We start from the raw sequence: 18,525 nt of genomic DNA on the forward strand, positions 1-18,525 counted from the left end.
TGACAGAGTATAATTTGGGGCTCATGCCATGACATTAGGTGCCAGAAATGTTATCTCCTGTGACTTTGTACTTGGAGTGCAAATGTCAGTCAAAAATTTTGAAAAAGGCCCATGTCTTAGTTTTATTAGAAAAATAACTTCGATGGAGAGGAAGAGTGAGTTGGGGGAAATTGGAAAGGGAGACAAACCATGAGAGACTATGGACTCTGAGAAAGAGATGGAGGGTTTTGGAGGGGGTTGGGTGAGCCTGGTGGTGGGTATTAAGGAGGGCATGTATTGTATAGAGCACTGGGTGTGGTGCATAAGCAATGAATTTGGGAATACTGAAAAATAAAATAAAATAAAATAAAATAAAATAAAATAAAATAAAATAAAATAAAATAAAAAGGCAAAAAAATTTTTGAAAAAAATGTTGATGTTATGGACACCTGAAAGGGTCTTGGAGATACTCAGGCATCTAGATAAACTTGAAATATTCCATAGTAGAGCTCACATCAATTTGGAAAAAAAAAAAAGAAAGAAAGAAAGAAAGAAAGAAAGAAAGAAAGAAAGAAAGAAAGAGAAAGAAAGAAACCAAAGTGAAACTATAGGTATCTCTGAACCACAGATAAATGTTTCTTTAACATCTCAGTAAAAATGTCAGGAAACCTAAGTTACTTCTCCCCCCCATAACTCAGGCTCTACAAGCAACACTTAGGTTTGGAAGAATGGTTCAAAGAAAGGTATTAGGAGAAATTGTGAAAGAATCTGAAAGAGGAAAAAAAAAATCTAGCTTACCCATTGAGGTTCTATTCACCTTTCTTTATCTTTGAGCTATTTTGCAACTCTGTACGTTGGTGAAAACTAATAAGAATTCAAATTATTCTTATCTCTAGCAATGCAAACAAACTGTGTCTGATGAAATGCAATTGATTATTACCCTGCAGGTAGACTTGCTTCCCATCTATTTGGAAATGTGCTTCAAAATTCCTTAATCTTATATACATATGTCTCTCTTCCTTGACTTCTCCTTTGAATTGGTTGTAGTATCTTACCAGTTCCCTCACTAATAATTAATAGGTGGTTAAATAAAATTTTGGCATGTGTTCATTTATATATCTTTTTGAAAATTATCCTTTAATTAAGGGAAATAGGATAATATTAGTTTTTGAAGTCACGAGGTATATCAGGAGAAATGAGTTATAGCAAATAAAACCAGAATCAACTTCAAGGAGAAAAAACTACATAGAACACAGTGTAAAGGGGGTTCCCTGGTGTTAAGCAACACAGCAGTTTGGGACTGGACAGAGATGTTCCACATTTATGGATGACAAGTTTGGGAAGGAAGTCAGGAAAGGATTCAAAATACAACTGAAAACCAGAAAGGAGATAAAAAATATTAGATAAAAATCTAAGGAATAATAGATATCCTATGAGTTTTTTATGTTCTAGAACTTATTAAGAATATACATTCAGTAAAAGAAACACAAAGTGAAATGTAATAAAAAATAGATTAAATCAATATTGCAGAAGAAAACAAATTGGACAAAACAACCGCATTAAAGATTTAATAACAAAGTACAAGTAGCAAAGGGCATAATGAAGGTGGTTGAAAATCACTCTTTTGAGATCCATCTAAATGTCCCTTTTTTTTTTTTCTTACCCTCCAAGAGCTTTTTTTTTTTTTTTTAATTTTTTATTTTTTATAAACATATATTTTTATCCCCAGGGGTACAGGTCTGTGAATCACCAGGTTTACACACTTCACAGCACTCACCAAAGCACATACCCTCCCCAGGGCCCACTCAGCCCATCTAGGTTTTTATCACACCTCCGAGGACTTCAGCTATACAATATGCCAAATTAGTCCAATATGCCAAATTAGCCTGGCAGAGGACGATGCAACTTTACCTCTTCTGCCTTTCCTGAAATCCATTAGCAGTTTTTGGGTTTCTGTTCCTTAGTGTTTTCCCTTATTTTTCCCATGACTTCCTACTCAATTTTTTCGGCTGCTATTCCCTGAATTCGAGAGTGTAATTAAGAATTTAGTATTATCTTTGACTCCTCTTTTCACTAAGGGGAGGAAGCTGGAGCCATGAGAGCGCATTTAGAAACACCACACTCTGTACCAGCATCTTGTGTTTTCTCTCTTTGGATATATAAAAAGCTTTATCATAAAATGGCGTAAGACTTTTTCTTGAATTGCTGGCTTGTTCTCCACCCCCACCCTTTTGGGAGAGGGGAGAGCGGTACATTTTGTTATGCACTAAGGGATAGTCTAGTATCCTCTTCCCGTCCCTATTTTTACTCAGGAGTTTCTATTACTTAATATTTCTAAAATATATTATCATTTTAGACTCACTTTTGAGATTAAACTTAAAAATACAATACACAGAGTAGAGTAGAAGAGAGCCGAACATTTAGGTCAAGCTGTTGTGCCATATGTACAAGGTCTGTTTTCAAAACTTCAAAAGGTGCATTTCAAAGATTGATTATATGCATTAAACAAGATATATGTAGTACAATACACAAATGAGTTATTTTTAAACGAAGCTCAGTCACTAAAATCAAGGACAGGGATGAACAGTCTTCTCCAAGTACACCAACGTCCCATTATGAACCAGAGCTACCCTGTGGTACAGTACACAACAAGGCCGCTTTAATAAGGGGAATGGGAATGAAAATAAAAATAAACAATTAAGCTTAGTTCTCCCTATAGTTTGCTATATATTAACAGTTTTAAACTTACTTGGATTTATTCTATTAATAAGCAATTTCTTATTTTATATAATAATACTTTTAAAAGAATTCTGAGGATTTAGTTGGTAACATGATGGTAGCTGGGGGCAGGCAGGGGAGGACAGTGGAAGACCTGGGTTACTGATGTATTTGTATGATTCAATAGCAAATTATCTTACTTGGATTTATTCTATTAATAAGCAATTTCTTATTTTATATAATAATACTTTTAAAAGAATTCTGAGGATTTAGTTGGTAACATGATGGTAGCTGGGGGCAGGCAGGGGAGGACAGTGGAAGACCTGGGTTACTGATGTATTTGTATGATTCAATAGCAAATTATCTACTTCAGGGAATATAGGACACATTATTTGATAACTGACTTTTTCACTTTTGAATCAACCGACTGTGTATCTTAAACCTATATTCTGTGCTTAGAGAAAAGCTATGAATAAACACTCTGGAAGAATTGTTTGGTTCTCACAAATAGTACTGTTCTACTTTCCTATATAGGGAAACCCCCACTTTTCTACTGTTGTTTTTCTCTCCTGTGAGTCTCCTTCACCCCACACAAACATTTCACTTCTGGTTGCCAAATGTGTGGAGGTTTTCCCCATACCATGCAATGCTCTCTGACACTAGCTGGGTGTCCTACAATTTAATTCAGCTTGGACACTAACTACTTGGAGTGTCAGACCAGACAGGTTAAGTTCCTCTATCCCAAGGTTGCCTGGGTATCTCAGATGTTTGGGCATCTGCTTTCAGTCGGGTCATGATCCCAGGATCCTGGGATTGAGTCCCATATTGGGCTCCCTGCTCAGGCAGGAACCGCCTCTCCCTCTGCCTGATGCTCCCTCTGCTTATGCTCTCTCTGTCAAATAAGTAAATAAAAATTAAAAAAAAGAAAGAAAGAGAGAAAGAAAGAAAAGAAAAAAGAAAATCCTCTATCCCATAAGACTGCTGGCCCTCTCCCCCACAACACATGCTTCAGACACCAGCTTCAAACACCAGTGCTTCTGACCAACTGGCTACAGATCAGAGGTTCCAAGGAACCCCTCCTTGGGTTTGATTAATTTGCTAGAGTTATTCACAGAACTCAGGGAAGCCCATTTGCCAGTTTATTAAAGGATATGATAAAGAATACAGATGAATAGTCAGATGAAGAGAAACACAGGGTAAAGTCTGGGGGATTCCAAGCGTAGAAGTTTCTGTCCCTGTGGAGTTGGGGTACATCACCTTCTTGGTGAGGATGTGTTGACCTCCCTGGGAGCTCTCTGAGCCCTGTGCTATTGGGGTTTTGTGGAAGCTTCCTTGTAAGCATGATCAATTATTAACTCCATTTCCAGCCCCCTTCCCCTCTCTGGAGGATGGGAGGCTTGGAGTGAAAATTCCAAGCAGCTAGTCATAGCTTGGTCTTTCTGGTGACCAGCCCCCACCACGGAGTCATCCAAGAGCCTGCCTACAGTCCCCTTATTAGAACAGAATGTGATCCTACTGCCTTTATCACTTAGGAATTTACCAGGGTTTTAGGAGCCCTATGTAAAGGGACAGGGTCAATGACAAATATTAGAACAAGAAATGCTCCTAGTGTTCTTATCACTTAAGAAATTAAAAGAGGTTTAAGAGTTTTCTGCCAGTAAGTGGGGGCAGACACCAATACATATATATTCTTTTTTTTAAATTTATTTTTTTATTATTTATTTCTTTTAAGTGTAACAGAATTCAATGTTTATGGACCACACCCAGTGCTCCATGCAATACGTGCCCCCTCTGTAATACCCACCACCTGGTTCTCCCACCCTCCCATCCCCTCCCCCTTCAAAACTCTCAGAGGTTTTCAGAGTCCATAGTCTCTCATGGTTCATTTCCCCTTCCAATTTCCCCCATCTCCCTTCTCCTCTCCATCTCCTCATGTCCTCCATGTTATTTGTTATGTTCCACAAATAAGTAAAACCATATGGTAATTGACTCTCTCTGCTTGACTTGTTTCACTCAGCATAATCTCTTCCAGTCCCATCCATGTTGCTACAAAAGTTGGGTATTCATCCTTTCTGATGGAGGCATAATACTCCATAGTGTATGTGGACCACATCTTCCTTATCCATTCATCCGTTGAAGGGCATCTTGGTTCTTTGCACAGTTTGGCGAGTGTGGCCATTGCTGCTATAAACACTGGGGTACAAATGGTGCTTCTTTTCACATCTGTATCTTTGGGGTAAATACCCAGCAGTGCAATTGCAGGGTCATAGGGAAGCTCTATTTTTAATTTCTTAAGGAATCTCCACACTGTTCTCCAAAGTGGCTGCACCAGCTTGCATTCCCACCAACAGTGTAAGGGGGTTCCCTTTTCTCCACATCCTCTCCAACACACATTGTTTCCTGTCTTGCTAATTTTGGCCATTCTAACTGGTGTAAGGTGGTATCTCAATGTGGTCTTAATTTGAATTTCCCTGATGGCTAGTGATAATGAACATTTTTTCATGTGTCTGATAGCCATTTGTATATACATATATATTCTATTATCTGACAAGTACTAAAGACATATTTTTAAACACAATTATAATAAAAAATGGAAAATTAGTGATAATTAGTAAAGTCAAATATAAAATTTCCAAAATAGAACTACTAAGGGAAATTTTAAGTCATGGCCACTATTAGATGTATATTTTTATATTAAACTTTATGGGTTACCCATATGCCACATTAAATTTAGTTCAGCATGGCTCACTGAACCCAAAGACATCAAACAAATGTGAAAATCTCTCTGTAATATATCACAAATGTGAAAAGCAGTGTCTTTTCCCCCATAATATTGAATCTGTGCTGCCTTCGAACAGGACTTGAAAGCCGCAGAGGTCATTGAAAGAAAGTCATTCTGTTGTGTTGCTGAAAAGACGTTTGATGATCCATTAGCAGAGAAGTGTGAACCTACCCTTTTGAAAAGTTCTTTATACTTCTAGGTGGTGTAATAATTTTTTCAATGAATCACTTAAGTCGAGTTTTCCTAAATATTTATCCAGAAAATATTTTGAAACTTTACAGTCTATAATTCCCAAATTTTATTTATACTAATGAAATCACTGATTATATCTCCTGATTTCAGATTTTATATAGAAAATGCTGCTTAGAATAATAAACAGTAATAATTACTTAAAAATTAGTGAACTCTAGTTTCTAGGTATCCTGGCATTTTAGAGAGATAACCCTCAAAATTTTGAATCCAAAATTTGTAAATTATATATAGCCCTTATTTATATATGTTATATAGTATATATGTATATATTTAGTCTTATAAGAAAAGAATATTTAAGAGGGAAAGAATGATATCCTACTCAAGTTTTTATAAGTTTGGTTTGCTTGGTTATTACATTGGGTTGGTTATAGATCTAAAAATTTCTAAGCATACATACTTTATCACTTCATTGAAATACTGAAAATAGAGTCATTATGGTACCATTTTCATTAAAAATGGGTATTTTTCTCTGTTTGAACTACTGTAATGAATGTTCCCAAACATCAATGACAGTTTGATTTGAGACCATGTATAAAGAAACATCCAGGAGAGATTCAGGGGTCATCAGTCTGAATTACAAGAAAATTCAACATCACTCCTTCTAGGATCAATAATGATGAATATAGATAATATGTTTATTAAATCAGATACACAGATATTCAAATTTGGAAATTTCCATAAAGTGACATGGATTTCTACCATTTCTCATAGAAAAATCCCTGATACACCACAACTTTACATGGTACTTTGTATTTTTCCTTTTTTTAAAAGAGTTATTTATTTATTTGAAAGAGTGAGAGAGAAAGTGGGAGGGGGTGGGAGAGAGAGAGTCTTAAGCAGACTCTATGCCAAAGTGGGGCTTGATCTTACCACCCTGGGAACATGACCTGAACCGAAACCAAGAGTCAGATGCTTAACCAACTGCACCACCTAGGAAACCTGAGTACTTTGTATTTTTCAGAAACACTTTTATATACATTTTTCAAACCTTGTGAACTTGAAAATAAAAACTGCATCTGTATTATCTGTCACCAAACTAAATACAGAACAGTTAATTGATTTACGCTGTGTTGCACAGTTGACTCACAGCTAACTTGGGCTTGAGTCTACCTTTGGTTACCTACTAACACTTCAGTCAGGACTGCCTGTGACAGCAGTCAGATGATCTCATCATCCCTCGTGCCACCTTCAAGGCATATAATAAAAACTATCCTCTAAGCTTGCATGGAGTTCTCTATTGAGTACATGTTTTTGCTGCAGCTTGAAAAATCCCTTTTCCTGGCTCTCCTTACAGGTCTGCATTTGTAACCCTAGAAACAAACCCAGTAGTAATCTCAGCGGCAGTGGCTAAGGGTTTGAAGACATCTTGGAGCAACAGTGGCAACATGGGCAGTAACATGTTGTTAGTAGTTAGAGCCTGGAGAACATGGCTGGGGTGACCTTATTGGTCAATGAAGGATGGCAGGTGGAGAAGTTCCAGGAGAACTGATACATTGGGGCAGCTGTCTGGCACATGTAATGAATTATTAACACATGTTTATTACATGCTGTTGCCTAGGCTGCTAATTGTGCTTAATCAGAAAAGAAAATACAACTCATAATACAACATTCTTAGAGGAAATGAGTCCTCCTCATTTGGATGAAATGGATGAAAATGAAAACCAAAAATTGCATCTACTATTTGCCCCATTACTGTCATTCCTGATTCTAAGACTTTTCATAGTTTAAATATTCTTTCCCAGGGTGGATACATCTATCAAATGGTTGCAATATCCATGTCATCAACCATGACAGCTATTGGACGAGAATATAGCATCCTGGGCATATAATTCCCCAGACTCCTTGCCAGGCAAATTATGAGGGAGGAAGAATTAAAACAATTTCTGAAGAAGATACTTAGCACTTACTTCCTGTTGCCATGCACTGGACACAGTTTTAAGCCCATTAAATGTGGTAACCCTCTCCATCCTTACAACAAATTTTTCATATCTTTGGTATTATTAAAAATAATATTATTCCATTTTACAGATATGGAAGCACAGAGATGTTAAGTAACTTGCCCGGATGGCAGAGCCAGGGAGTTGAGCACCATTATCCTTTTTGTAATAACTGGATTATACTGTTCCTGAGATGGGCACGGCAGCAATTTCAATTCTTGAATGGGCTCATTTGTTTGTTTTTGCTCCTACCTCTGTCCACCAGGAGCAAGGTTGCTGGTCCATACCCTGATGTAACTACATTAGAAACAGAGTGTATCTCTGATTTCTTCATAAATTTCAATTTGAGAAAGAGTTTAATTTCTTTTAATACAACTGTTTTCTTTCAAGAAAAGTTTAATAAGTCATATCATTCTATGTCAAAGGTTGGCAAACTATGGCCCATGGACCAAATTCTGCCATTGTTTGGTTTTCTGAGAAAAGGTTTTTGTTTTGTTTTGGTTTGGTTTGCAACACAGCTACATTCATTCACAACCACATAATGTCTATAGCTGCTTTTGTGCTACAGTGGCAGACTTGGACAGTTGTGACAGAACCTGTATGGCCTGTAAAAATATTTACTCCCTAGCCATTACAGAAAAAAAACTGCCAACCCTTGTTCTGTCCCTGGTTGTTAAAGTAAACCAAGGGTTAAATTACCTTTGATTTAAGCTATGTTTTCAGTAAACCCTTGAAATCTACACCATTTTGTTTTTGCTTACTTACTCACAGAATAATTTCCTAAAATAAGGTGTCAATACCTATTAATTTTTCATCATGACCATCCAAGTTGGGTAACCCAAGTTTTAAGGTAACAGAACCTTACAAACAATTCTAAAAAAGCTTACTCTAGGCAAGGCACTGGTGAAAGTACTCAGGAGGTGGGTGGAAGAGAGATGTAAAACACAGTTTCAGATTAGGAGGTGTTCCATAGTTAGAGGAGACATAAGCACAGATTTCTAGTGTAATGCATTTACTCAGCCCAGTTCTTAATTTATACGCATTATTATTTATACTATTATAGCACGGTCAGCTTTCTACAGAATTATATACATATAATCTCTCCTCTATATGGTGACTATGGGTATAAATAATTTCTTGTTCATCTTTGTATACAGCTCACAGTGCCTAGCAGAGTGTGGTGCACTTTCTAGGCACTCAGTTAAAATTTACTGAATTTGACCTCCCTGTCCTTAAAAAAAAAGATACAATGAACAGCAATTTCTGTGTATCTTATAAAGGTAATGTATGAATTTACTATCCTTGCTTTCAACTCCACTCCCTCCCATATCCGTCTGGAGCAATCTCCACTGGGAGCTCTTAAGGAGGGACAAAGATATTTTATAGTGCACATTGTAAAACAGATGAAAACTGAGCACACTTTTTTCTCTAAGAAAAGAAGATGTTTTTTAATACGCTGTAAGGAAATACTATGGGATTTCATTGGCTTTGGCATGGTAAGTATCTAACGAAGATATGGTGTATTCTACTGGGAATCATTTTATAGAGAAAGACGGATGTTATGATTCTTTAGATTTCATTTGTTTTCTTCAGCAATATCAGAAATCTCTTCTTTTGGTCTTCCCTCAATGCACAAAAAAGGAAGCCTTAGTGAGCCTTCTTGTTCTTTCAATTTCTAACTTGGAATAAATACCCAAGATTAGTCCTTCTTTTACTTTCCTTCTTAAACACAAATATTAAGTAATATGAAGATTGCTTCTGAATCTTTTTCTCTCCCTGGAGTTGTTCATGTAATTTGCCTCCTGGAACTTGGTCAGATGTCTGCTCCTAATTCTCAAAGATCACATACTTCCAAAGGGCATGCTTATTTCTTTTCAAAGAAGCAGCACAGAATAGATTCAACTGCATAGTAATATATCCCATGACGAAACCTCCCGATTGATAGCACTTGCCGAATGGAGCTCATTTTCTGAAAGTGCACCTAAAGAGTTTTGTGTGGTCTCATCCCTTCTCCCCTGACCTATTAGTAGCTCCTTTGACGGGGTTCCAGAATTCTGAATTGGTTCAGTGGCAGAATCACAAAGCTTTCTTTTCATCTTGACTGCTGTTCTCAGAGCTGTCTCTCCCCCACAGAGAGTTCTTTTTTAAACTATCCTTTCTAAGGATTTTTACTGTAACCCCATAAGGATTCCAGTTTTATCTTTCTTTTGTTCCTTTTCAACATCAATTAGTTGGTGAGGCAAACTGAGAAAAGATAAATCTACAGTTTTGAACTAGGAATATAATTCAAAGCTGACATTGGCTTATCAACCTGATATTTCTCTATACTTTTCCCTTTAAAACTGGATGATATAAAACACAAGCGTTCAATAAATGTTTGTTGAATGGAATTGAATTTTTACTGAAATGTCTGGGAATAAAATGACAAAACTAAAAAAACAAACAAACAAAAAAAACAAACAAAAATCAACCCCTAATCTCTAAAATGAAACATCTGTTTTAATTTCCTCACTATTCTTAATTGCTCCTACATGTAATATACTGATTTCAAAGGAAAGAAAATTAGCCCTTAAGTCAAGTTGAGGGACACCTTTTAAACTACGGGTGTTTAACTGAATCACAAAAATCTTCGTGTTCATCTGTTGTGAGGCTTTTATGAGGTTGATAAATTCAAAGAGGACTGAAAGCAAGACCCCATGAAACATTCTGCTGAGGTATTCCCAACAGTGTAGGATTAAATTACCACTTTACAAATGAACGAAAAGAATGCTTTACAGACAAAAACATTTTCTACTCTCACAGGCTATGAAACTCCCTTGAGTGAACAGTTTCCATGTATCCAATGCTGGGACAACAATTATGTAAGACAAAGATAGAAACTGATAATCATTACAATGGCACTGTTTCTTTTACTAATAACTTCTAGTTTGATTTATTTCGGTGGGTCATTGGATGCAAAAGGCAAAAACAACCCTATGGCACTAACATCAGCTTGGGTTTATTGGTTTAAATTAAAGTACCAACTTGGACAGGGTGTACATATGCTTGGCATATATTTTTATGGCGTTCAAAAAGAGCACATTGAATGGAAGTACAGTTCTGAGCCAGGAGCATGAGCCAGAGGACAAGAATTCCCAGAGGTTGGCTGCTTCTTTGGTGATGAGCTGTTTTTAGTTGATAAAAACATATTTTCTATGAAGAAACACCTTCTTATTCTTATATAACTTAAAGAATTGCAAAGCCAGAAAAATCACTTTGCTTTGTGACTTTAAATTATTATGTTTGTACCTTTTGTTCTGTGTTTGTTTTGTCTCCTTTCCCCTGCAATGTACGATTACCTCCAAATTTCATGGTCGTCCACCACAACTTAGGTTTTGTATATAAAAATTTTTTTTCCCTTTTTTCTTTTCTCTCTCTCTCTTTAAATATAAATAAATGAGACACTCTAAAGCCATTATTTAAACCTGGGTGTTTACACTACTGGGAAAGAAATAAAAATAGAACTACACTCCTGGTCTAATTCTGACATTAGTTTCTTTCTAAAATATAATACTAACTTTCAGTTCTAATGTTCAAAACTTCTAACTGCACTTAGTTTTCCAAAATGTTTCTTTAAAGCATTTTACTTATAGCCAAATAATATAAAGGTTTAAATATTTTTTCAAAGTACAGATGATGAATCAGTTTTGCAAAATATTTCAAAGTAGAGGAGAAAAACTTTTCAAAATAATGAGTTGCCCTAGAGTGTATAATCTATTCAAGTATGGAAGACATTATATATCCAATATAGGGAATTGTTAAAACTAGGGTACGTTCAGTTCAAGAGAAATAAAACAATTGTCAGATTTGGAATACAGCATTTAATCTACTTTAGTGATGTTTAGCTATAAAAGTAGAGAATTCTGCAAATTCTGATTATAGGAAGGAATCCTTGTGAGGACATTGCATAATGTAAAGAACCCTGGATATAAAGGCATTTCCTTAAATACTGTTAATATTACTCTTTTTCAAGCCAGCTAGGATAATGCTAAAAGAGTGTTAGGATTATTCCCAATTATCAAATGAATCCCAGCTTTGGAAAGCCTTCTTCCAAGTTACCAAGTATTGAATTCAATTCATATGTAGTGATTTATATTACAAAAATATGCTCTCAAACATTTGCAGCATTTATGTTTTACTGCTATAGCCATATGCCATCAAACTCATATGCTTGCTCTATTCTTCATTGCTGGTTCAGAGCCTGTTTGTAAGTCATGTTCCATTGAATGACTCATAAATTAAAGAAACTTCTAAAGAAAACTAGAAAGAATTATTTTTTTGGTAATGCTTCATGTACAAAGCTAGAAAAGTTTTCCACAATATTTAAATGAATAATTCATTGCTTCAATAGGTTAACATTTCAGAAAGAAACCTGACATATAGGAAGTCAAACATTTAATACTTACTGTAGAGAATAGTTCCATTCAACGTGCTTGTTTTTATAGTCAAGTAGATGGTAACAGTTCTGTTATGTTCCTTCTCTGGCACAAATTTCAACTCATCCAGGGTTGTAAGAAAAGGCAGTTCTATATAGGAGTTCCCGTTGAAAGATGGAAATAATAAACCTGCATCTAAAAAAAGCCCCTGCATGTTAGTGTGTTCTGATAGCATCCTATTGCTAATCAACTAGGTAAGGACATGGCATTTATAGTTAGCATTCATTTAAGACAGCACTGATGCTATAAACACTAGTCCCAGTATTAAGAAATTTAGATATGTAAATACATTAAATTTGAAAAGTCATTGTTTCAAATAATCAACCCCCAGTCCAGAGGAAAAGACTCAAAGCAAGGATTTTAATTTTTTGTTCATGGATGGACAACAACAAAAAAAATCTGTGTCCCTGCATATAAGAAATAATGATTTTCATCAGATTCTTAAACTATTCTGATATGAATGGCTATACATCAAATTGTATATTTAAAATCATTAATTTTATTTGATATAATTATACCTCAACAAAAAGTAAAAAGAAAAAATCTGTGACACAAAAAGATTAGAAAATTGTCACACAGCAAGGTTTTCTATTTAATATTTACTGCTTTCTAATAATATTTAGATAAGGTATTTTATAAGTGGTAGTACTATAATATCTAAATTTTGTATAATTATTAATCTTCTAAATGATTAATCTCAAAATAATGAGGTATATAAAACTTGAAAATTGTTTATTTTATTGTCATATATTCATATTTACATCAATAGACTTGGTACACTGACAAGTGTAACATGGAATGTGGAAATGCAACTTAATATTCTGTCTCTTTCACAACAGGGGAAATATCCTCTGGCTCTCCATGAAAACTTGGCAGTTCCTATGAGTCCTGCCTTTTTTCTGAGTTACCATTATAATGACTCAGCAGCTAATATCCAGTCTGAGAAATTTATCAACACTTAAATCTTCTTTCAGAGATACGACTTGGCCTACTGTCCTCCACCAGCCAAGACCTATAAGGCATCTGACACTTCTATCTGCCTTGAGGGACAGAAGGAAGCTGATTTCTGTTTTTTCTTGTCTAACCATCTCCCATTCATGTTAGTTGCTGTTTCTGACCCTTTTGGCTTTGAATGTTGAGGAGGCGAGGCGAGTGGAAAGGGGAGAGAAGTACACAGTAAAGGAGAGCTGTAAGAAATGGTGATTGAAGCTGTTACAAGAGGCTCTCGCTCTCTAGGAATAGCAGATGTTTAAAACTCTTTCTCTTGTGCTAGAAATGTCAGATAAAATACAACACATTCAGTGTAATTTCAATTTCAGATCAACAATAATTTTTTAGTGTAAGTGTGTACCAAGCATTTCATGATATATACTAGAACAATTATTTATTTGGAATTTGAAATTCAAATTTAACTGAGTGTCTTATATTTTTAGTTCTTAAATCTGGCAACCCTCTGACTCACAATCATTTCTACATTCTTTAGAAATCCTTTGCCAATTACAACTCCTAGGATTTGTGCAATGGCCTGCCTTTGGCTTGTCACTTCTAACTTGGTCCCATATTGATTTTTCACTGTAGCACAGACTCCTGCTGTTGACAACCACTTGCCTGTGTCAAAGTAAAAGCTGCATTGGACAAAGTTAACCAGACAAAGACTTTATTGAGGGCTACTGCAATAAAGGAGAGAGGCCAGAATTCAGTCTTTGCTTAACAAAGCAAAGAGTGTAATGAAAAGTGAAAAGAAGAATCGCAGAATTTTTAAGAGCTGAGGTGGGGACCACAAACTACCTGTGTTTGCTAATTGGCCTTACCCCCTAAAAACACAAGGTTTTTCATCTCTTCATCACAGAAGGTAGTTTACAACTTGGAGCAAAGGCACCCTTGAAGTTTGGTTCCTACTCTCCCACAAAACTGGGAGATAGGGCCACTATCATTTTTGATGCTAACATGGTGAAGAGATGGTTCTAGGTTGTAAAGAAAGATATTCCTGTGTTGTAAAACTAAGATTTACATCCCAGAGGAGGCAAAGAAAGAATTTACAAGTGTAAGTTTTCTAAAGTAAATGCTCTAAGAAAGGTGAGGTCTGGGGCCTAAAGTCAGGAAGAGCCTGTCTAAAATTTAGTCAAACTGAGGGGAATGTTAAGGCTGCCTTGGTCACCTGACTAGAAAAACCACTTGGGTAAAACAGAAAAATGACTCTAGACCAAATTTTTTTCCTAAAGGGGTCTACATCTAGTCCCTGGAAAACATTCCTGTATTTCCTGCCCTACTTTCTGCGAGGGTATAGATTGTTTTTAGTCTTCTCTCTCTGCCTCTGCCTACACACAAACACATACACACACACACACACACACACACACACACACAGAAGCTACTTTGACTTTGCTTCTGCTTTGCTTGTGTGTGTGTGTGTATATATATGAGAAAAAATATATATGCCAATCAAGTTTTTAATATATATTATAGGGAGAAAAACCATATTCCAATCAAGTTAAAATGCAACGTATCTAGCTCCATACTTGAGAAGTTTGAATGAGAAATGTGGATGCAGCTGGTGTAGAGAAAAATGACTTAGGCTACAAAGAGATGGATTTTTAAATTAATAGAATCTTTAGCATATAACTTGGCAACTGCTTGGATAGTGCCTGTCTGTTAGTTATTCCATAATATGGTTTTAGACACTATTTCTTTATATTACTTTTACCTGTCCTACTGGAAGTCACTAAAGTGTTCTGTTCACTAATTCAGTAAATATTTATTGAGTAAATACTACATGCCTGGTACTAGTCAAGGAATACAGTAGTGAGCAAAATAAAGACCTCATCCTCATAAAGCTTAGATTTTAGCTTTATGCAAGGAAACCTCAAGCTAGAAGTTGGTAGAGTTTATTCTTCTGATGTGGTAAATCTGGGGGGGAGGGGGTTGTTCCTTGACCATCTTTTCTGACATTTCTGTCACCAAGGAGCACTGAGCCTCATGTGAAATGTTAAGACTAGATAAAAGGGAGGGTCTGAGAAAACCTACCTCATCTACCATTTTATACTATTCATTCCCTGATGGAAAGCTCTGTGTTTGAGTCATCTTTGTATCACCCTATGGCCTGACTAGTTTTGCACAGTACAGGCAAATACATTCTTAGACAAATACAGATAAAATGATCATTTGTGGCAGTTTAAAAAAAAAAAGAAACAGAAAAAAATTCTCATTATTAAGATGGGATAAGAAAGACTACAGAGATGGGGCTTCTGGCATTTATTTATTTAGTTAGTTAGTTTTGGTGGTTTGATAAATACAGAAAAAAAAATTCTGGAAGAAAACAGACTTTATATAAAAGTTCACATATGAATTGAATTATGTGGATCCATAATCAGGTTTTCTTATTCTGAGAAGTAGTGAACTCACCAACACCAACAAAAAATATAATTCAATTTGCTTAAAAAAATGACTTCCATATTACTTTGCAGGAGCATATTTATTGTATAATTCAGGCACACCTGCCTATTTCCCAGCTCACACATTTGAATCTTTTTTCAGAGCTGACAGGTTTCACTAAAGTTATAAGAGGAAACAAAAATTACAAACAATAAACATTTGCTATCGAATTGCTTTCTAACTGTATTAATTTTCATTATCTATCATTATCATCATGTTTAATGGCTATGTTTGAAAACAGAACTGCCCTGAATGGGGAAAACAAGACTAATTGGGGTTAGGTAGAGTGTTTTCCTGTTGCTTCCAAAGCCTCTTCAAGCAATCCTATTTGAACATACTCCAAGTTTATTTTTCTTCCAATTACAAATGAAAAAAAGCCAGGGTCTTTATACAAAAATATGTATGAAACATCTTACAAAATATGGCAGACAGTGGTTAATTGGTGACTTCTGATTGTAACACAGACATCTGCAATGTTTAACTGTCTGAAAAGATCATATAGGGTAATCTATGTAATTATATTAACTTTTATATGGTTAACAAAATTTAAAATCAGTTCTGACTCATGGGAAAACCAATAAATTAACTGAAATCTGTAAGTTATATTTAAAAAATAAAACTGAAACTGTAAAAGGGAGGTATAAGAACCTAGAGTCCTGAACATCTCATGTTAAAAATGTGGATGAATTTAATATTTTTTTATCAAAAATTTTGGTAAAAAATACCAAATATATTTGTGTGGTATGAATCATGACCACAGTCAATTAATAACAATAACACATTTTTTTCTGAAGTTTTTATGAATTTCAGAATTTTCTGAAATGTCTGAAATTTTATCCTGAAATTTCTCCTGAAATTTTATTCAGGAGAGCACCATGGAGTTCTTCATGATAAAGAAAACACAGAAGAGATTAATATCTTTACCCTGAATATAATACAGCATCTGAGCAGCATCAATGTTATTCATTCTGAATGGAATGGAACACCTTTGTCTACAATATGAATTTTAATCCCTTTAGCCTTGTATAAAAGTCTTCTATGATCTAACACCAGAAACTGACATACTAACATTCAAGTAAAGCTACAAATGTGATGAGTCACAAATAACCCATATATAACTTTACTGTAATTCCTGGTACTAAAAGAAACATAACATTGCCTGCTATTCTTCCCTTATAATAGAAATAGACTGTTCTACTCAACAGAAATTTAAAAATACTATCTGAATGTTTTTGTTGAGTCTTTTATTATGTTCCCGAGAAAGAACATCATATAAATCCTATCACTAAGTTTATAAAGTGAATACTGATGCAATGCAATTTTAATAAATATTTTGTTTTTAATTTAGAAATAATTACTTATTTTATGATTCTAATTTTATTAAATTCTGTGATTAAGAGGAGTATCACCAGTTAATAAGTCCATAATTCATTCTTCCTAAAGGATTAATTACTAAAAAATAATAGGGGAGAGGAGTTACAATGGCAGAGGAGTAGGGGACTCTAATATTCTCTGGTCCCTGGAATAAAGCTAGATAGTTATCAAATTATATTGAACACCTACAAAATCAATTAGAGATTTGTGAAAAGAAATGCTTCAATTCTACAGATAGAAAAGTGAATACTTTTTGGAAGGTAGGAGGTATAGAGATTTAATCTTGGGGCAGTATATCAGAGGATATGGTGGAGGGAAAGGAGCCTGCTTAAGGAGGCTACTGCAAAGTATTATAAAGTGGAGGGCAAAATCAGAATTTTTAGAAGCCACCTACAGTGGGGTGTGTCCCTGGCTTAAAGATGCTTGGATGGCAAAGCAGGGCAGAATCCCAGACTGGATAGTGTGGTCTCAGGATCCTCGGGGTCACAAGAAGAACAGGGATACCTGAGTGTGGCAGAGTTACTAGGCACAGGGGGGTGGCGAAGTTCTCTGAAAACAGCAAGTCCAGGTGCAGGCTTTCTTCTCTTTGTTGCCATAAACTGTGAACTGCTGCATGGTCAGGTGACCATTCTCCTGGCAGGGGCCCAGCAAAAGGCAAAAACTGGGGAGATTCCCCCCTCCTTGCCCTGGGAGGAACAGGGTGGGTCCGTGCAGTAGGAGTCTGTAAAATTTGGAGTTCTGAAACTCAGTCATGTGCCTGAGATAAAACACTCTGTCACATGCTGGATGAACAGAGTTTGGACAGAAACCAGGGAAACAAGAGTGACTTACTTTTTCTGTGAGGGCTCACTAGAGTAGGAGTGCATAAACTATCAGCTCTGGGCCTAGAGAGTGGGGTGCTGCCATTTTCATCCTGCTCATCATTGCTGGAAGCCTTTAAGGAGCAAAACAGAGCCATGTAGTGCAATCTGGAGCCACTTACACTGAGCCCACTCCCCTCGCAAGGGAGGTGCATTTCCACAAGAACAAGGACACCTGAGAATCAGCACAAGAGGCCCATTCCCCCAAAGGACCAGCAGAACAAGCAGCTAGCACTAAGTTCCCTTGTCATAGAGAACTGCAAAGCTACAGCTCTTGGGGTAAACAGCACATAGCATTCATGGTCTTTTTTTTTTTTTTAATTCTTTAGTGTTTCAGTATTATTTTTTAAGGTATTTTATTTTTTAAAAATTATTTTAAAAAATATATATCTATAAATATATTTATCTATATCTATATATTTATATAAAAATTCTTTTATTTCCTTTCATTGTATTTTATATTTGCATATCTATGAAAGGAAATAAAAGAATATATATATATATCTATAATATATATATGAAAAACTTACATATATATAAGTTTTTCTTTCTTTCCTATTTTGGGATCTAGTTTCTTTCAACAAGCAGACCAAAATACACTCAGGATCTAGTATTTTGCTTTGTTCTGTTCTGTTTCTTGTTGTTTTTTTTTTCCTGATTTATTTATTTATCTTTGTTGTTGTTGTTATTGTTATTGTCTTATCTCTTTCTTTCTT

The 18,525-nt window shown here is 35.5% G+C and overlaps 1 protein-coding gene across 1 annotated transcript in view; it reads right to left on the reverse strand.

Moving 5' to 3' along the window:
* EYS (eyes shut homolog) overlaps positions 1 to 18,525 on the reverse strand; it is a gene marked incomplete at its 5' end in the record, with an annotated part of 1,535,590 nt that overhangs the window by 272,119 nt on the left and 1,244,946 nt on the right. The window contains 1 exon segment of the mRNA XM_082729457.1: positions 12,110 to 12,278. Within this exon segment, the coding sequence (XP_082585583.1) occupies positions 12,110 to 12,278 (169 nt within the window).

Source organism: Mustela nivalis, assembly GCF_964662115.1.
Source record: "Mustela nivalis genome assembly, chromosome: 5".
Lineage (NCBI taxonomy): Eukaryota > Metazoa > Chordata > Mammalia > Carnivora > Mustelidae > Mustela > Mustela nivalis.